At 48.0% G+C, this 21,170-nt stretch overlaps 1 protein-coding gene across 1 annotated transcript in view; it reads right to left on the bottom strand.

Moving 5' to 3' along the window:
- Positions 1-21,170, bottom strand: part of cfap45 (cilia and flagella associated protein 45) — a 232,465-nt gene that overhangs the window by 196,602 nt on the left and 14,693 nt on the right. The window contains exons 3-5 of the mRNA XM_072510275.1: positions 15,587-15,732; positions 15,216-15,360; positions 6,408-6,578 (exon numbers count right to left, since the gene is read on the bottom strand). Of these exons, the coding sequence (XP_072366376.1) occupies positions 6,408-6,578; positions 15,216-15,360; positions 15,587-15,732 (462 nt within the window). The remainder of the gene's footprint in view (positions 1-6,407; positions 6,579-15,215; positions 15,361-15,586; positions 15,733-21,170) is intronic.

The raw sequence follows: 21,170 nt of genomic DNA, 5'->3' as shown, positions 1-21,170 counted from the left end.
GCTACAGGGATGGTGCAGGCAGGAGGGTTTCAGATTTTTGGATAACTGGGGCTCTTTCTGGGGAAGGTGGGACCTCTACAGACAGGATGGTCTACATCTGAACCTGAGGGGCACAAATATCCTGGGGGGGAGATTTGTTAGTGCTCTTTGGGGGGGTTTAAACTAATACAGCAGGGGCATGGGAACCTGGATTGCAGTTTTAGGGTAAGGGAGAATGAGAGTATAGAGGTCAGGAGCACAGATTTGACGTCGCAGGAGGGGGCCAGCGTTCAGGTAGGTGGTTTGAAGTGTGTCTACTTCAATGCCAGGAGTATACGAAACAAGGTAGGGGAACTGGCAGCGTGGGTTGGTACCTGGGACTTCGATGTTGTGGCCATTTCGGAGACATGGATAGAGCAGGGACAGGAATGGATGTTGCAGGTTCCGGGGTTTAGGTGTTTTAGTAAGCTCAGAGAAGGAGGCAAAAGAGGGGGAGGTGTGGCGCTGCTAGTCAAGAGCAGTATTACGGTGGCGGAGAGGATGCTAGATGGGGACTCTTCTTCCGAGGTAGTATTGGCTGAAGTTAGAAACAGGAAAGGAGAGGTCACCCTGTTGGGAGTTTTTTATAGGCCTCCTAATAGTTCTAGGGATGTAGAGGAAAGGATGGCGAAGATGATTCTGGATATGAGCGAAAGTAACAGGGTAGTTATTATGGGAGACTTTAACTTTCCAAATATTGACTGGAAAAGATATAGTTCGAGTACAATAGATGGGTCGTTTTTTGTACAGTGTGTGCAGGAGGGTTTCCTGAAACAATATGTTGACAGGCCAACAAGAGGCGAGGCCACGTTGGATTTGGTTTTGGGTATTGAACCAGGCCAGGTGTTGGATTTGGAGGTAGGAGAGCACTTTGGGGACAGTGACCACAATTCGGTGACGTTTACGTTAATGATGAAAAGGGATAAGTATACACCGCAGGGCAAGAGTTATAGCTGGGGGAAGGGCAATTATGATGCCATTAGACGTGACTTGGGGGGGATAAGGTGGAGAAGTAGGCTGCAAGTGTTGGGCACACTGGATAAGTGGGGCTTGTTCAAGGATCAGCTACTGCGTGTTCTTGATAAGTATGTACCGGTCAGACAGGGAGGAAGGCGTCGAGCGAGGGAACCGTGGTTTACCAAGGAAGTGGAATCTCTTGTTAAGAGGAAGAAGAAGGCCTATGTGAAGATGAAGTGTGAAGTTTCGGTTGGGGCGATGGATAGTTACAAGGTAGCGAGGAAGGATCTAAAGAGAGAGCTAAGACGAGCAAGGAGGGGACATGAGAAGTATTTGGCAGGAAGGATCAAGGAAAACCCAAAAGCTTTCTATAGGTATGTCAGGAATAAGCGAATGACTAGGGAAAGAGTAGGGCCAGTCAAGGACAGGGATGGGAAATTGTGTGTGGAGTCTGAAGAGATAGGCGAGATACTAAATGAATATTTTTCGTCAGTATTCACTCAGGAAAAAGATAATGTTGTGGAGGAGAATGCTGAGCCCCAGGCTAATAGAATAGATGGCATTGAGGTACGTAGGGAAGAGGTGTTGGCAATTCTGGACAGGCTGAAAATAGATAAGTCCCCGGGACCTGATGGGATTTATCCTAGGATTCTATGGGAGGCCAGGGAAGAGATTGCTGGACCTTTGGCTTTGATTTTTATGTCATCATTGGCTACAGGAATAGTGCCAGAGGACTGGAGGACAGCAAATGTGGTCCCTTTGTTCAAAAAGGGGAGCAGAGACAACCCCGGCAACTATAGACCGGTGAGCCTCACGTCTGTAGTGGGTAAAGTCTTGGAGGGGATTATAAGGGACAAGATTTATAATCATCTAGATAGGAATAATATGATCAGGGATAGTCAGCATGGCTTTGTGAAGGGTAGGTCATGCCTCACAAACCTTATCGAGTTCTTTGAGAAGGTGACTGAACAGGTAGACGAGGGTAGAGCAGTTGATGTGGTGTATATGGATTTCAGCAAAGCGTTTGATAAGGTTCCCCACGGTAGGCTATTGCAAAAAATACGGAGGCTGGGGATTGAGGGTGATTTAGAGATGTGGATCAGAAATTGGCTAGCTGAAAGAAGACAGAGGGTGGTGGTTGATGGGAAATGTTCAGAATGGAGTACAGTCACAAGTGGAGTACCACAAGGATCTGTTCTGGGGCCGTTGCTGTTTGTCATGTTTATCAATGACCTAGAGGAAGGCGCAGAAGGGTGGGTGAGTAAATTTGCAGACGATACTAAAGTCGGTGGTGTTGTCGATAGTGTGGAAGGATGTAGCAGGTTACAGAGGGATATAGATAAGCTGCAGAGCTGGGCTGAGAGGTGGCAAATGGAGTTTAATGTAGAGAAGTGTGAGGTGATTCACTTTGGAAGGAATAACAGGAATGCGGAATATTTGGCTAATGGTAAAGTTCTTGAAAGTGTGGCTGAGCAGAGGGATCTAGGTGTCCATGTACATAGATCCCTGAAAGTTGCCACCCAGGTTGATAGGGTTGTGAAGAAGGCCTATGGAGTGTTGGCCTTTATTGGTAGAGGGATTGAGTTCCGGAGTCGGGAGGTCATGTTGCAGCTGTACAGAACTCTGGTCCGGCCGCATTTGGAGTATTGCGTACAGTTCTGGTCACCGCATTATAGGAAGGACGTGGAGACTTTGGAGCGGGTGCAGAGGAGATTTACCAGGATGTTGCCTGGTATGGAGGGAAAATCTTATGAGGAAAGGCTGACGGACTTGAGGTTGTTTTCGTTGGAGAGAAGAAGGTTAAGAGGAGACTTAATAGAGGCATACAAAATGATCAGGGGGTTGGATAGGGTGGACAGTGAGAGCCTTCTCCCGCGGATGGATATGGCTGGCACGAGGGGACATAACTTTAAACTGAGGGGTAATAGATATAGGACAGAGGTCAGAGGTAGGTTCTTTACGCAAAGAGTAGTGAGGCCGTGGAATGCCCTACCTGCTACAGTAGTGAACTCGCCAACATTGAGGGCATTTAAAAGTTTATTGGATAAACATATGGATGATAATGGCATAGTGTAGGTTAGATGGCTTTGGTTTCGGTGCAACATTGTGGGCCGAAGGGCCTGTACTGCGCTGTATTGTTCTATGTTCTATGTTCTATATGTTCATCTTAGTGTCGTCTGCAAACTTTGACACATGTCACTTGGTCCCCAACTCCAAATCATCTATGTAAATTGTGAACAACTGCGGGCCCAACACTGATCCTTGAGGGACCCCACTAGTTACAGGTTGCCAACCAGTGAAACACCCATTTATCCCCACTCTCTGCTTTCTGTTAGTTAACCAATCCTCTACCCATGCTACCACTTTACCCTCAATGCCATGCATCTTTAGTTTATGCAGCAACCTTTTGTGTGGCACCTTGTCAAAAGCTTTCTGGAAATCCAGATATACCACATCCATTTGCTCCCCATTATCTACTGCACTGGTAACGTCCTCAAAAAATTCTACCAAATTAGTCAGACACGACCTACCCTTTGTGAACCCATGCTGCGTCTGCCCAATGGGACAATTTCCCTCCAGGTGCCCCGCTATTTCCTCCTTAATGATAGATTCCAGCATTTTCCCTACATCTGAAGTTAAACTTACCGGCCTATAATTACCCGCTTTATGCCGACCTCCTTTTTTAAACAGTGGTGTCACGTTTGCTACTTTCCAATCGTCTGGGACCACCCCAGAGTCTAATGAATTTTGATAAATTATCACTAGTGCGTGTACAATTTCCCTAGCCATCTCTTTTAACACTCTGGGATGCATCCCATCAGGGCCAGGAGACTTGTCTACCTTTAGCCCCATTAGCTTGCCCAATACTGCCTCCTTAGTGATTACAATCATCTCAAGGTCCTCACCTATCATATCTTTATTTCCATCAGTCACTGGCATGTTATTTGTGTCTTCCACTGTGAAGACTGACCCAAAAAACCTGTTCAGCTCCTCAGCCATTTCCTCATCTCCTATTATTAAATCTCCCTTCTCATCTTCCAAAGGACCAATATTTACCTTAGCCACTCTTTTTTGTCTTATATATTTGTAGAAGCTTTTACTGTCTGCTTTTATGTTCTGAGCCAGTTTACTTTCATAGTCTACCTTACTCTTTTTTATAGCTTTTTTAGTAGCTTTCTGTTGTCCCCTAAAGAATTCCCCACCACTGATGTCAGGTTCACCGGCCTAGAATTTGCTGGATTATCCCTGCTTCCTTTCTTAAACAAGGGAACAACATAGGCTATTCTCCAGCCCTCTGGAACCTCGCCTGTGGTCAAAGAGGATGTGAAGATATCTGTTAAGGCCCCAGCTATTTCTCCCCTTGCCTCCCGCAGTAACCTGGGAGAGATTCCATCCGGCCCCGGGGATTTGTCTACCTTAATGCAACTTAGGATACTCAACACTTCCTCCTTTGATATATTGACGTTCTCAAGAGCGTTCACACACCTATCCCTGACCTCAACATCTGTCAGGTCCTTCTCCCTGGTGAATACAAAGTACTGTCAGCCCCAACAGACAGCTGGCAGCCAGCAGGAACGGTGCTCACTGCTGAGTCAGGTAGAGGTCCTGCAGCCTATAGGAGATAGGCAAAATCTATTGAATAAAATTGCAGACTGAGTGCAGGAGGGGAATTCCCTCGAGGTAAACAAGCCGGGACTGCCTTCTCCTCCTGCGGCCTCCTCTTTTCTTTATAAAACTATCCCCCTGCCCCAACCACAGGTTGCCACCGGCAGGTCACCTCCATTTAGTTGACAGCCTCCCTACATGATAAAAGTTAGCATAACATTGTCCATAATTGTGACATTATTTATCAAAATTGACAGTTCGTCTCTTTGGGATTCTTCACCTGTGCACTTCCAGGCCTGTCGATGGTAAATGCTCCAATGGTGGGACAGAGTCAGGGACTCGGACTTACTCAGCTTCCACCAATTTTACTACCTTCCACACCCCCATCCGCGGGCCGGTGAAATTCACTGCTGTTTCACACTTTCTCTCATTCTCAGGATGGAATTTTCCAGTTGTTCATGTTGGTGGGACCTTCCTGTCCCGCCAACGAAACACCCTCGCCGCGGTTTTCCCGGCGGCAAAGGGAAACCTCGTTGACAATGCAGGTAGGGCAGTGGATGTTGCCTATATGGACTTCAGTAAGGCCTTTGACAAGGTCCCTCATGGCAGACTGGTACAAAAGGTGAAGTCACACGGGATCAGGGGTGAGCTGGCAAGGTGGATACAGAACTGGCTAGGTCACAGAAGGCAGAGAGTAGCAATGGAAGGATGCTTTTCTGATTGGAGGGCTGTGACCAGTGGTGTTCGCAGATCAGTGCTGGGACCTTTGCTGTTTGTAGTTTATATAAATGATTTGGAGGAAAATGTAACTGATTAGTAAGTTTGCAGACGACACAAAGGTTGGAATTGCGGATAGCGATGAGGACTGTCAGAGGATACAGCAGGATTTAGATTGTTTGGAGACTTGGGCGGAGAGATGGCAGATGGAGTTTAATCCGGACAAATGTGAGGTAATGCATTTCGGAAGGTCTAATGCAGGTGGGGAATATACAGTGAATGGTAGAACCCTCAAGAGTATTGACAGTCAGAGAGATCTTGGTGCACAGGTCCACAGGTCACTGAAAGGGGCAACACAGGTGGAGAAGGTAGTCAAGAAGGCATATGGCATGCTTGCCTTCATTGGCCGGGGCATTGAGTATAAGAATTGGCAAATCATGTTGCAGCTGTATAGAACTTTAGTTAGGCCACACTTGGAGTATAGTGTTCAATTCTGGTCGCCACACTACCAGAAGGATGTGGTGCAGAAGAGATTTACCAGGATGTTGCCTGGTATGGAGGGCATAAGCTATGAGGAGCGATTGAATAAACTCGGTTTGTTCTCACTGGAACAAAGGCGTTTGAGGGGTGACCTGATAGAGGTCTACAAAATTATGAGGGGCATAGACAGAGTGGATAGTCAGAGGCTTTTTGCCAGGGTAGAGGGGTCAATTACTAGGGGGGATAGGTTTAAGGTGAGAGGGGCAAAGTTTAGAGTAGATGTACGAGGCACGTTTTTTACGCAGAGGGTAGTGGGTGCCTGGAACTCGCTACCGGAGGAGGTAGTGGAGGCGGGGACGATAGGGACATTTAAGGGGCATCTTGACAAATATATGAATAGGATGGGAATAGAAGGATACGGACCCAGGAAGTGTAGAAGATTCTAGTTTAGTCGGGCAGCATGGTCGGCACGGGCTTGGAGGGCCGAAGGACCTGTTCCTGTGCTGTACATTTCTTTGTTCTTTGTTCTAATGGTGGAACCAGAAGATCCTGCCGCTGGCCAATGGCGGGCCACCTCGACTTACACGGCAAATCCTGCCCTCTCCCTTTTCTCACTCCTCTTCTCTCACCTCATTGATCTGTTTAATCTCATCCTCCTGCTCTAGGCGCAAGGCATTTGCTTTTTCCAGCAGGTAAAATGCCCTGTCCCGTGCCGCCTCTTCCACCTCATTAAGCTTCTCATTCTTGCGTCTCTGAAGCTCTTGTTTTCTTATGAAGCTTTTCCGTTCACCGGCCTTTTCCTGAAATGAGAATGTGTTGATACATGAGATAAATACAGAGACACAGAGTGAAAAGGAACATAGAACATAGAACATAGAGAAATACAGCACAGAACAGGCCCTTCGGCCCACGATGTTGTGCCGAACCTTTGTCCTAGATTAATCATAGATTATCATTGAATTTACAGTGCAGAAGGAGGCCATTCGGCCCATTGAGTCTGCACCGGCTCTTGGAAAGAGCACCCGACCCAAAGTCAACACCTCCACCCAACACTAAGGGCAATTTTGGACACTAAGGGCAATTTATCATTGGCCAATCCACCTAACCAGCACACCTTTGGACTGTGGGAGGACACCGGAGCACCCGGTGGAAACCCACGCAGACACGGGGAGGATGTGCAGACTCCGCACAGACAGTGACCCAAGCCGGAATCGAACCTGGAACCATTTATGTCCCCTTGTAATGGTGTGTTCCACCTGGGGAAAAAGTCTCTGACTGTCTACTCTATCTATTCCCCTGATCATCTTATAAACCTCTATCAAGTCGCCCCTCATCCTTCTCCGTACTAATGAGAAAAGGCCTAGCACCCTCAACCTTTCCTCGTAAGACCTACTCTCCATTCCAGGCAACATCCTGGTAAATCTCCTTTGCACCTTTTCCAAAGTTTCCACATCCTTCCTAAAATGAGGTGACCAGAACTGCACACAGTACTCCAAATGTGGCCTTACCAAAGTTTTGTACAGCTGCATCATCACCTCACGGCTCTTAAATTCGATCCCTCTGTTAATGAACGCGAGCACACCATAGGCCTTCTTCACACCTCTATCCACTTGAGTGGCAACTTTCAAAGATGTATGAACATAGACCCCAAGATCTCTCTGCTCCTCCACATTGCCAAGAACTCTACCGTTAACCCTGTATTCCGCATTCATATTTGTCCTTCCAAAATGGACAACCTCACACTTTTCAGGGTTAAACTCCATCTGCCACTTCTCAGCCCAGCTCTGCATCCTATCTATGTCTCTTTGCAGCTCACAACAGCCCTCCTCACTATCCACAACTCCACCAATCTTCATATCGTCTGCAAATTTACTGACCCACCCTTCAACTCCCTCATCCAAGTCATTAATGAAAATCACAAACAGCAGAGGACCCATAACTGATCCCTGCGGTACACCACTGGTAACTGGGATCCAGGCTGAATATTTGCCATCTACCACCACTCTCTGACTTCTATCGGTTAGCCAGTTCGTTATCCAACTGGCCAAATTTCCCACTATCCCATGCCTCCTTACTTTCTGCAGACGCCTACCATGGGGAACCTTATCAAATGCCTTACTAAAATCCATGTACACTACAGCCACTGCTTTACCTTCATCCACATGCTTGGTCACCTCCTCAAATAATTCAATAAGACTTGTAAGGCAAGACCTACCCCTCACAAATCTGTGCTGACTATCCCTAATCAAGCAGTGTCTTTCCAGATGCTCAGAAATCCTATCCTTCAGTACCCTTTCCATGACTTTGCCTACCACCGAGGTAAGACTAACTGGCCTGTAATTCCCAGGGTTATCCCTAGTCCCTTTTTTGAACAGGGGCACGATATTCGCCACTCTCCAATCCCCTGGTACCACCCCTGTTGACAGTGAGAATGAAAAGATCATTGCCAACGTCTCTGCAATTTCATCTCTTGCTTCCCATAGAATCCTTGGATATATCCCGTCAGGCCCGGGGGACTTGTCTATCCTCAAGTTTTTCAAAATGCCCAACATCTTCCTTCCTAACAAGTATTTCCTCGAGCTTACCAGTCTGTTTCACACTGTCCTCTCCAACAATATGGCCCCTCTCATTTGTAAATACCGAAGAAAAGTACTCGTTCAAGACCTCTCCTATCTCTTCAGACTCAATACACAATCGCCCGCTACTGTCCTTGATCGGACCTACCCTCGCTCTAGTCATTCTCATATTTCTCACATATGTGTAAAAGGCCTTGGGGTTTTCCTTGATCCTACCCGCCAAAGATCGTCCATGCCCTCTCTTAGCTCTCCTAATCCCTTTCTTCAGTTCCCTCCTGGCTATCTTGTTTTCCTCCAATGCCCTGTCTGAACCTTGTTTCCGCAGCCTTACATAAGTCTCCTTTTTCCTTTTAACAAGACATTCAACCTCTCTTGTCAACCATGGTTCCCTCACTCGACCATCTCTTCCCTGCCTGACAGGGACATACATATCAAGGACACGTAGTACCTGTTCCTTGAACAAGTTCCACATTTCACTTGTGTCCTTCCCTGACAGACTATGTTCCCAACTTATGCACTTCAATTCTTGTCTGGCAACATCGTATTTACCCTTCCCCCAATTGTAAATCTTGCCCTGTTGCACGCACCTATCCCTCTCCATTACTAAACTGAAAGTCACAGAATTGTGGTCACTATCTCCAAAATGCTCCCCCACTAACAAATCTATCACTTACCCTGGTTCATTACCAAGTACTAAATCCAATATTGCCCCTCCTCTGGTCGGACAATCTACATACTGTGTTAGAAAAGCTTCCTGGACACACTGCACAAACACCACCCCATCCAAACTATTTGATCTAAAGAGTTTCCACTCAATATTTGGGAAGTTAAAGTCACCCATGACTACTACCCTGTGACTTCTGCACCTTTCCAAAATCTGTTTCCCAATCTGTTCCTCCACAACTCTGCTATTATTGGGGGGCCTATAGAAAACTCCTAACAAGGTGACTGCTCCTTTCCCATTTCTGACTTCAACCCATACTACCTCAGTAGGCAGATACTCCTTGAACTGCCTTTCTGCAGCTGTTATACTATCTCTAATTAACAATGCCACTCCCCCACCTCTTTTACCACCCTCCCTAATCTTATTGAAACATCTATAACCAGGGACCTCTGACAACCATTTCTGCCCCTCTTCTATCCAAGTTTCCGTGATGGCCACCACATCGTAGTCCCAAGTACCGATCCATGCCTTAAGTTCACCCACCTTATTCCTGATGCTTCTTGCGTTGAAGCATACACACTTCAACCCATCTCCGTGCCTGCAAGTACTCTCCTTTGTCAGTGTTCCCTTCCCCACTGCCTCATTACACGCTTTGGTGTCCTGAATATCGGCTACCTTAGTTGCTGGACTACAAATCCGGTTCCCATTCCCCTGCCAAATTAGTTTAAACCCTCCCGAAGAGTACTAGAAAACCTCCCTCCCAGGATATTGGTGCCCCTCTGGTTCAGATGCAACCCGTCCTGCTTGTACAGGTCCCACCTTCCCCAGAATGCGCTCTAATTATCCAAATACCTGAAGCCCTCCCTCCTACACCATTCCTGCAGCTACGTGTTCAACTGCACTCTCTCCCTATTCCTAGCCTCGCTATCACGTGGCACCGGCAACAAACCAGAGATGACAACTCTGTCTGTCCTGGCTTTCAACTTCCAGCCCAACTCCCTAAACTCGTTTATTACCTCCACACCCCTTTTCCTACCTACACCGTTGGTACCAATGTGCACCACGACTTCTGGCTGCTCCCCCTCCCCCTTAAGGATCCTGAAGACACGATCCGAGACATCCCTGGCCCTGGCACCCGGGAGGCAACATACCTTCCGGGAGTCTCGCTCGCGACCACAGAATCTCCTATCTATTCCCCGAACCATTGAATCTCCTACAACTATTGCTTTTCTATTCTCCCCCCTTCCCTTCTGAGCCCCAGAGCCAGACTCAGTGCCAGAGACCTGGCTGCTAGGGCCTTCCCCCGGTAGGTCATCCCCCCAACAGCATCCAAAACGGTATACTTGTTTTGAAGGGGAACGGCCACGAGGGATCCCTGCACTGTCTGCCTGTTTTTTTTTTTTCCCCTGACTGTAACCCAGCTATTCTTGTCCTGTACCTTGGGTGTGGTTACCTCCCTGTAACTCTTCTCTATCACCCCCTCTGCCTCCCGGATGATCCGAAGTTCATCCAGCTTCAGCTCCAGTTCCCTAACACGGTCTTTGAGGAGCTGGAGTTGGGTGCACTTCCCGCAGGTATAGTCAGCGGGGACACCCGTGGTATCCCTCACCACCCACATCCTACAGGAGGAGCATGCAACTGGCCTAGCCTCCATCCCCTCTTACCTTACAGAATATAGCTGCCCTGTGGACCAACTGGACCTCCGCCCTCCGACCCTGCTCCCAGTCAGCTGCACTCTCTGTAAACTCCTGGCTCTCTTCTCACTCTTTGCGGAAATGTAGGAAACAAAATGAAAGGAGCACCTTCCTCCCTCCTCACCTAACTCCCTCAGTCACCAAACTCTCACTATAGCACTCAAATGCACCAAATTCAGCACTCCCTCAGTCACCAAACTCTTACTATAGCACTCAAATGCACCAGATTTAGCACTCAGTGCAAACAAAGTCTGCACTGTAGGGGATCACTTTTATACTGTGAATCTAGCCTCTGAAAACTGGCCTAATCCAATTAACTAATTAACAAGCTCTAGCTGCAAGTGCCTACAAGTAGAAGCTTTGTTTAAAGCTGATTGAAAATTTACCTTCTTCTAAACCAAACAGCAACTTTTAAGTTAATTAACTAAATAAAAGAAAGACTAGAGTTTAGATAAAAAAATGAAGCCTTATACTCCCTCAGTCACCAAACTCTCACTATAGCACTCAAATGCACCAAATTCAGCACTCAGTGCAAACCAAAGAAAGAGAGAAGAACAGGGAGTGTGAGAGACAGAGACCGAGAGAGTGTGTGGGAGAGGGAGAGACAGAGAGTGAGGGAGACAGAAAGAGACTGAGAGAGACGGAAGGACAGAAGAAGACAGAGAGACAGAAGGACAGAAGGAGACTGAGAGAGATGGAAGGACAGACAGATAGATAGAAGGGAGATGAGAGTTATGAATGCAGACAGGAAAGTGAAGTTAAGACCATAATCAGATCGGCCATGATCTGATTGACTCATGTAGCAGGCTTGAGGGGCTGAATGGCTTAATTGCTCATGCTCTTATGAACTTAGAAAGATATAGCCAGCCAGCCAGACAGCGAGATAGTGACAGGGAGAGAGCAAAAGATAATGCAGTTTGGATAGGGATAAGACAGAGAAAGCGATTAAGAGGATGGGATTTTCAATCTGTCCGACGGCGCTTTGCGGAGGCAGTCTGTCATTGGCCGGCGGCAGAATCTCCCAGTCCCGCCAATGTCTACGTTTTTCCATGGCTCAAACCCTCTGCCACCAGGGAACCCACCACTGGGGTCACCATCGGCGGGATCAGAGGTCTAGGCAGCGGCATGAGCTGGAAAATTTCAACCAGGGAGTTGGAGAGAAAGAGAGACGGATACGGCGATAGACAGATTACAGTTTAGCCTGTTAACAGACAGTGGGTTCTGGAGTGAAGCCAGGACTTGGGCAGAAACATGGGACTGGATTCTGTGCAGCCCCGCGCCGAAATCGCGGCTGGCACGGGGGTGGAGAATCCACTCATGCTGTAATTGGGCCCGGCGCTGGTTCGGCGATTCTCCGGGACCCGAAAATCGGCGTGTTCGCGGAGTACGCGGCGCAGCTGGCAGCCCATTGACAGAGACCAGCCCAGCGATCCTCCGCTCCCAACCGGCCGAGTTCCCGACGGCATGGAACTAACTTGCCATTGCCGGTCGGGATGCTGGCGTGACGGCTACGGACTGAGTCCATGGCCACCCTGGTCGGGGACGGGGGGATCAGACACCGGAGGGGCCTTATAGGCCGCCGGGGGTTAGATCCGCGCGGTCAGATGCTCGGGCGCGCGGCCGATCGGGGGTCTAATTTTTCCATCTGGCTCCGCGGTCCGGGTCCGCCATGGGGCACGTCGTGACCGCTGGAGGCCGCTGCCGTGCTCATGCGCGGACTCCAAACCGGAAGTGTGGGGGCCCGTATCCGCAGCTAATGCTGCGAGATTTACTCCGGGTCCCTGCTCGCCCCCTGCAGGGCACTGAATTAACTTGTTTCTCGGAATTTCTGGAGTAAAACTCCACCGTTTTTACGCTGGCGTGGGGACATAGTCTCATTTTGGGAGAATCCAGCCCATGAAGCCTGCCAATATAAGGGGATCAGGAGTTATGAGGAGAAGGCAGGAGAATGGGAATGAGAAACGTATCAGCCATGATTAAATGAAGGAGCAGATTCGATGGGCCGAAAGGCCTAATCCTGCTCTGTTTTATGGTCTTAATATGGACACTGTGACTGCAGCAGTGAGTATGGGATGACTGCTACGCACCAAATGGACAAAATTCTAAGAATTAGGCCAGAGATGATCATATAAAGTAAGCCGAAGTATAAGGACAAATCAAGAGAGAAGGAAACACTTGAGTTTGTTAAAGGCTGAAGTCGGGTATAATGAGGCACATCTTGTGCCCTGAAGGTAGGAGATGGAGAGAAGCACAGAAACATAGAAAATAAGAGCAGGAGGAATCATTCGGCCCTTCGAACCTGCTCCTTCATTCATTGTGATCATGGCTGATCATAAAACTCAATAGTCTGATTCTGCTTTCCCCCCCATATCCTCTGATCCCCTTTGCCCCTACTGCTGTATCTAAACTGCTTCTTGAAAACTACTTCCTGTGGTAATGAATTCCACAGGCCGACAACTCCCTGGGTGAAGACACTTCTCTGTCCTAAATGAACTAGCCCATATCCTCAGACTGTGCCCCCTGGTTCTGGACACCCCCACCATCGGGAACATCCTTCCTGCATCAACCCTGTTCAGTCCTGTTAGAATTTTATAAGTTTCTACGAGATCGCCCTCATTCTTCTGAACTCCAGCGAATATAATCCTAACCGACTCAATCTCTCCTCATGCGTCAGTCCCGCCATCCCAGGAATCAGTCTGGTAAACCTTTGCTGCACTATCTATAAAACAAGAACATCCTTCCTCAGGTAAGGAGACAAAAACTGCACACAATATTCCAGATGTGACCTCACCAAGGCCCTGTATAATTGCAGCAAGACACCCCTGCTCCTGTACTCGTATCCTCTCGCAATGAAGGCCAGTATACCATTTGCCTTCTTTACCGCCTGCTGTACCTGCATGCTTACCTTCAGTGACTGGTGTACAAGGACACCCAGGTTTTGTTGCACATTCCCCTCTCCTAATTTATGGCCATTCAGATAACAGTCTGCCTTCTTGTTTTTGCTGCCAAAGTGGATAAGCTCCCATTTCTCCAAATTATACTGCATCTGCCATTTATTTGCCCACTCATTCAACTTGTCCAAATCACATTGAAGGATCTCTGCATCCTCCTCACAGCTCACCCTCCCACACAACTTGGTGTCATCTGAAAAGTACCCTGAGATGCAGATTATCAGGCCCTGGGGATTTATCAGCCTTCAATCCCATCAATTTTCCCAACATCATTACTTTACTAATATTATCATAGAATGTACAGTGCAGAAGGAGGCCATTCGGCCCATCGAGTCTGCACCGGCTCTTGGAAAGAGCACCCTACCCAAGGTCAACACATCCACCCTATCCCCATAACCCAGTAACCCCACCCAACACTAAGGGCAATTTATCATGGCCAATCCACCTAACCTGCACATCTTTGGACTGTGGGAGGAAACCGGAGCACCCGGAGGAAACCCACGCACACACGGGGAGGATTGCAGACTCCGCACAGACAGTGACCCAAGCCGGAATCGAACCTGGGACCCTGGAGCTGTGGAGCAATTGTGCTACCCACAATGCTACCGTGCTGCCCTTGATCACCTTCAGTTCCTCCCTCTGACTAAACTCTCCGTTCTCCAACATTTCTGGTATCCAATTTGTGTCTTCATTCGTGAAGACAGAAACAAAGTGTGTGTTTAGTTGCTCAGTCATTTCTTTGTCCCCAATATAAATTCCCCTGTTTCTGAGTGCAAGGGACCGACATTTGGCTTCACCAATTTTTTTCTCTTCACGTAACTATAGAAACTTCTTCAGTCAGTTTTTATGTTCCCTGCAAGCTTACTCTCTGACTCTACTTTCCCCTTCTTAATCAATCCCTTGGTCCTTCTTTGCTGAATTCTAAACAGCTCCCAGTCCTCAAACCTGTTGTTTTTCTTGGCCAATTTGTATGGCTCTTCCTTCCATCAAATACTACTTCTAATTTCCCTTGTAAGCCATGGATTGGCCACCTTTAGCATTTGTGCCAGACAGGAATAAACAATTATTGCAGTTCCCCCATATGTTCCTTGAATGTTTGCTTATCCACTGTCATTCCTTTGAGTAACATTCCCTAATCTATCAAAGCCAGAGATACATGAGAGAATAAATGCTTATATGTATCACTCTTAACTGTTGATCATACTCCACTTGTAAATTGCTCTATAGGCTGAATTTAAAGAATAAATTGACTGAAATTATCATCTGACTTCAGTACTACTTAAGTCGAAATGTAGATTTTTTTGCTTTACGCCACTCTATTGTCAGTGGGCAAGCACAGGGTAGGTAACAGCAGAGGAACAGTGAGGACACTGGCAGCAGGGGACAGGGTCACTGACAAGAAAAAGGGCTACTGGGTTCATGGCAGGAGAGGGGCTCAACATCAATCAGCAAACAATAAACCACCAGAGAACATGGCTCCCCAAGTGATCATTGCCTGCCATGTGCATTGACCGCTGGGAGGGCATTGACTCGGCACACAACATTGACTTACTGCAGCTTCCATTCTCTCTGCGTTTTTCGCCACACGCATCGTCTCACGCTCCTCATCACTGACCACATGGGAAGCCTGTTTGATTCGTTCAAACTCATCAGTGCTCATGATTAGGGTCTTGCCTGAGGGATCTTCTGTGGGAATACTGAGGGATAAAAATAAAATACGTGAATGAAGGAGAGAGAAATAAATTATCGAGCGAGAGGTGGAATGAGGTACTGAGAGAAAAACAGACAGAGAAAGAGAGGGGGGGGGGGTGAGAGACGGAGTAGGATATTGAAAGAGAGAAAGAGTCTGGTGCCTCTGACACCTTTACCCTCTCTACCTGTTTCTCACTGGGTCGCTGTGTGCACTGAGTAAAGGTCACTTACATCAGGTCTCGGATCATATCCTTGGTAATGAGTCTGATACTCTCCTTGGGCTTGTTTTTGTCGGGGGTGGGATATAGCAGTTTCCCAAGGGCATCATTTGAGCATGGGTCCAATTCCGCACTAACCTGGGTCTCAGGATTCAATTTCTGAAAGACAATGACAGTGCACATTAACATATCATCTGTTGCTGCTCATCAATGAGGTGAGTGTGACTGACCTTGACATCAAGGCAGCATTTGACCGAGTGTGGCAACAAGGAGCACGAGCTAAACTGGATTCAGTGGGAATCAGGGGGAAAACTCTCCGCTGGTTGGAGTCATACCCGGCACAAAGGAAGATGGTTGTGATGGTTGGAAGTCAATATCTCAGCTCCAGGACATCACTGCAGGAGTTCCTCAGGGTCGTGTGCTTGGCCCCAACCACCTTCAGCTGCTTCATCAATGACCTCCCTTCCATTATAAGGTCAGAGTGGGGATGTTTGCGGATGACTGCACAATGTTCAGCACCATTCGTGACTCCTCAGATAATGAAGCAGTCCCTGTCCAAATGCAGCAAGACCTGGACAATATCCAGGCTCGGGCTGACAAGTGGCAAGTTACCTTCCCGCCACACAAGTGCCAGGCAATGACCATCTCCAACAAGAGAGGATCTAACCACCGCCCCTTGACATTCAATGGCATTACCGCCACTGAATCGCCCACAATCAACATCCTGGGGGTTACCATTGATCAGAAACTGAATTGGACCAGCAATATTAATACCGTGGCTACCAGGGCAGGTCAAAGGCTAGGAATCCTACAGCGAGTAACTCACCTCCTGCACCCCCCACCCCCCCCCACCCCTCCCCCAAACCTATCCACAATCTACAAAGCACAAGTCAGGAGTGCAATGGAATACTCTCCACTTGCCTGGGTGAGTGCAGCTCCAACAACACTCAAGAAGCTCGACACCATCCAGGACAAAACTGCCCGCTTGATTGCTCCCCCTTCTACAAACATCTAAACCCTCCAACACCGATGAACAGTGGCAGCCAGGTGTACCATCTACAAGATGCACTGCAGGTACTCATCAAGGTTCCTTAGTCAGCACCTTCCAAACCCACAACCACTACCAAGTGGAAGAACAAGAGCAGCAGATACCTGGAGGTTCCCCTCCAAGTCACTCACCACCCTGACTTGGAAATATATCGCCGTTCCTTCACTGTCGCTGGGGCAACATCCAGGAACTCCCTCCCTAACAGCACAGTGGGTGTACCTACACCTCGGGGACTGCAGCGGTTCAAGAAGGCAGCTCACCACCACATTCTGAAGGGCAGCTAGGGGTGGGCAATAAATGTTGCCTAACCAGCGACACCCACATCCCATAAATGAATTTTTTAAAAGATTTTTAAGGAGTAAAATAATCAAGGGTTATGGGTATAAGGCAAGAAAGTGGAGTTGAAGATTATCCTTTCAGAACAGTCATGATCTCACGGAATGGTGGAGCAGACTCGATTGGCCGAATGGCCTACCTCTGCGCCTACATCTTATAGTCTTCAGGTCTTATCGTCACAATAGTATACAGTCAGGAGGGAATTGCCCTGTGAGTCTTCAACATCAACACTAGACCCCATGACATCAGATCAAAAATAGGCAAGGAAACCTCCTTCTGATTACCATGAACCAGAATCACAGAATTGTACAGATTAACTTACTTACCTTGCAGGTCAACTGTTGAGTTCGGGAGTGAGAGCTGGGACCTTAGAATCAGCGCGGGAATTTTGAAAAAGCACGGGGGCTGCGAGGCAGAGGGGACCATTTAAAAGGTCGCTGTCTGTGGTGAGGTGAGTACAGATTAACTTGCTTACCTTGCAGGTCAGCTGTTGAGTTCGGGAGTGAGAGCTGGGACCTTAGAATCAGCGCGGGAATTTTGAAAAAGCGCGGGGGCTGCGAGGCAGAGGGGACCATTTAAAAGGTCGCTGTCTGTGGTGAGGTGAGTACAGATTAACTTGCTTACCTTGCAGGTCAGCTGTTGAGTTCGGGAGTGAGAGCTGGGACCTTAGAATCAGCGCGGGAATTTTGAAAAAGCGCGGGGGCTGCGAGGCAGAGGGGACCATTTAAAAGGTCGCTGTCTGTGGTGAGGTGAGTACAGATTAACTTGCTTACCTTGCAGGTCAGCTGTTGAGTTCGGGAGTGAGAGCTGGGACCTTAGAATCAGCGCGGGAATTTTGAAAAAGCGCGGGGGCTGCGAGGCAGAGGGGACCATTTAAAAGGTCGCTGTCTGTGGTGAGGTGAGTACAGATTAACAACTTGCTTACCTTGCAGGCCAAGTCGATTTCAGCAGGAGCGGAGCAGGCTAGTCCAATTCAGCGGGGGCAGTGCGGAAGTGATTTCTGGGAGGTAAGTTTCTCCTTTAAATACATTTTTAAAAAAATTCTAGTGTTTAAGGTGGGAACAGGAAGTCGACCCGCGGACTTCTGGGAAGACCCTCACCAATAAATTCTGGTGGAGAGGAAACCCGAGACACTACACGAGTAGTGTCTCCCACCCGCCCTCCTCCTCTAACCTAATAATAAAACCCTTTGGTGTGAGGTAAGTACCATATTTTATTATTGTTATTAATAATTGTTTTTTTTTAATATATAAAATTTTTTTAATTTAGTTGTTAGCCAGATCTTGGTAGAAAGTTAGAGGAATGGCAGGGAAGGGAGTGCAATGTTCCTCCTGCAGGATGTTTGAGGTGAGGGATGCCGTTAGTGTCCCTGCTGATTTTACCTGCAGGAAGTGCTGCCACCTCCAGCTCCTCCAAGACCGAGTTAGGGAACTGGAGCTGGAGTTGGAAGAACTTTGCATCATTCGGGAGGCAGAGGGGGTCATAGATAGCAGCTTCAGGGAATTAGTTACACCAAAGATTGGAGATAGATGGGTAACTGTAAGAGGGACGGGGAAAAAACAGTCAGTGCAGGGATCCCCTGCGGTCGTTCCCCTGAGTAACAAGTATACCGCTTTGGATACTTGTGGGGGGGACGACTTACCAGGGGTAAGCCATGGGGTACGGACCTCTGGCACAGAGTCTGTCCCTGTTGCTCAGAAGGGAAGGGGGGAGAGGAGCAGAGCATTAGTAATTGGGGACTCTATAGTCAGGGGCACAGATAGGAGATTTTGTGGGAGCGTGAGAGACTCACGTTTGGTATGTTGCCTCCCAGGTGCAAGGGTACGTGATGTCTCGGATCGTGTTTTCCGGGTCCTTAAGGGGGAGGGGGAGCAGCCCCAAGTCGTGGTCCACATTGGCACTAACGACATAGGTAGGAAAGGGGATAAGGATGTCAGGCAGGCTTTCAGGGAGCTAGGATGGAAGCTCAGAACTAGAACAAACAGAGTTGTTATCTCTGGGTTGTGCCCCTTCTACGTGATAGTGAGATGAGGAATAGGGAGAGAGAGCAATTAAACACGTGGCTACAGGGATGGTGCAGGCGGGAGGGATTCAGATTTCTGGATAACTGGGGCTCTTTCTGGGGAAGGTGGGACCTCTACAGACAGGATGGTCTACATCTGAACCTGCGGGGCACAAATATCCTGGGGGGGAGATTTGTTAGTGCTCTTTGGGGGGGTTTAAACTAATGCAGCAGGGGCATGGGAACCTGGATTGTAGTTTTAGGGTAAGGGAGAATGAGAGTATAGAGGTCAGGAGCTCAGATTTGACGTCGCAGGAGGGGGCCAGTGTTCAGGTAGGTGGTTTGAAGTGTGTCTACTTCAATGCCAGGAGTATACGAAATAAGGTAGGGGAACTGGCAGCATGGGTTGGTACCTGGGACTTCGATGTTGTGGCCATTTCGGAGACATGGATAGAGCAGGGACAGGAATGGATGTTGCAGGTTCCGGGGTTTAGGTGTTTTAGTAAGCTCAGAGAAGGAGGCAAAAGAGGGGGAGGTGTGGCGCTGCTAGTCAAGAGCAGTATTACGGTGGCGGAGAGGATGCTAGATGGCATAGTGTAGGTTAGATGGCTTTTGTTTCGGTGCAACATCGTGGGCCGAAGGGCCTGTACTGCGCTGTATTGTTCTATGTTCTATGGGGACTCTTCTTCCGAGGTAGTATGGGCTGAAGTTAGAAACAGGAAAGGAGAGGTCACCCTGTTGGGAGTTTTTTATAGGCCTCCTAATAGTTCTAGGGATGTAGAGGAAAGGATGGCGAAGATGATTCTGGATAAGAGCGAAAGTAACAGGGTAGTTATTATGGGAGACTTTAACTTTCCAAATATTGACTGGAAAAGATATAGTTCGAGTACAATAGATGGGTCGTTTTTTGTACAGTGTGTGCAGGAGGGTTTCCTGACACAATATGTTGACAGGCCAACAAGAGGCGAGGCCACGTTGGATTTGGTTTTGGGTAATGAACCAGGCCAGGTGTTGGATTTGGAGGTAGGAGAGCACTTTGGGGACAGTGACCACAATTCGGTGTCGTTTACGTTAATGATGGAAAGGGATAAGTATACACCGCAGGGCAAGAGTTATAGCTGGGGGAAGGGCAATTATGATGCCATTAGACGTGACTTGGGGGGGATAAGGTGGAGAAGTAGGCTGCAAGTGTTGGGCACACTGGATAAGTGGGGCTTGTTCAAGGATCAGCTACTGCGTGTTCTTGATAAGTATGTACCGGTCAGGCAGGGAGGAAGGCGTCGAGCGAGGGAACCGTGGTTTACCAAGGAAGTGGAATCTCTTGTTAAGAGGAAGAAGTAGGCCTATGTGAAGAGGTGTGAAGTTTCAGTTGGGGCGATGGATAGTTACAAGGTAGCGAGGAAGGATCTAAAGAGAGAGCTAAGACGAGCAAGGAGGGGACATGAGAAGTATTTGGCAGGAAGGATCAAGGAAAACCCAAAAGCTTGCTATAGGTATGTCAGGAATAAGCGAATGACTAGGGAAAGAGTAGGACCAGTCAAGGACAGGGATGGGAAATTGTGTGTGGAGTCTGAAGAGATAGGCGAGATACTAAATGAATATTTTTTGTCAGTATTCACTCAGGAAAAAGATAATGTTGTGGAGGAGAATGCTGAGCCCCAGGCTAATAGAATAGATGGCATTGAGGTACGTAGGGAAGAGGTGTTGGCAATTCTGGACAGGCTGAAAATAGATAAGTCCCCGGGACCTGATGGGATTTATCCTGGGATTCTCTGGGAGGCCAGGGAAGAGATTGCCGGACCTTTGGCTTTGATTTTTATGTCATCATTGGCTACAGGAATAGTGCCAGAGGACTGGAGGACAGCAAATGTGGTCCCTTTGTTCAAAAAGGGGAGCAGAGACAACCCCGGCAACTATAGACCGGTGAGCCTCACGTCTGTAGTGGGTAAAGTCTTGGAGGGGATTATAAGAGACAAGATTTATAATCATCTAGATAGGAATAATATGATCAGGGATAGTCAGCATGGCTTTGTGAAGGGTAGGTCATGCCTCACAAACCTTATTGAGTTCTTTGAGAAGGTGACTGAACAGGTAGACGAGGGTAGAGCAGTTGATGTGGTGTATATGGATTTCAGCAAAGCGTTTGATAAGGTTCCCCACGGTAGGCTATTGCAAAAAATACGGAGCCTGGGGATTGAGGGTGATTTAGAG

Source organism: Scyliorhinus torazame, chromosome 7, assembly GCF_047496885.1.
Source record: "Scyliorhinus torazame isolate Kashiwa2021f chromosome 7, sScyTor2.1, whole genome shotgun sequence".
Taxonomy (NCBI): Eukaryota; Metazoa; Chordata; class Chondrichthyes; order Carcharhiniformes; family Scyliorhinidae; genus Scyliorhinus; species Scyliorhinus torazame.
This window is presented reverse-complemented; position numbering and strand designations above follow the sequence as displayed.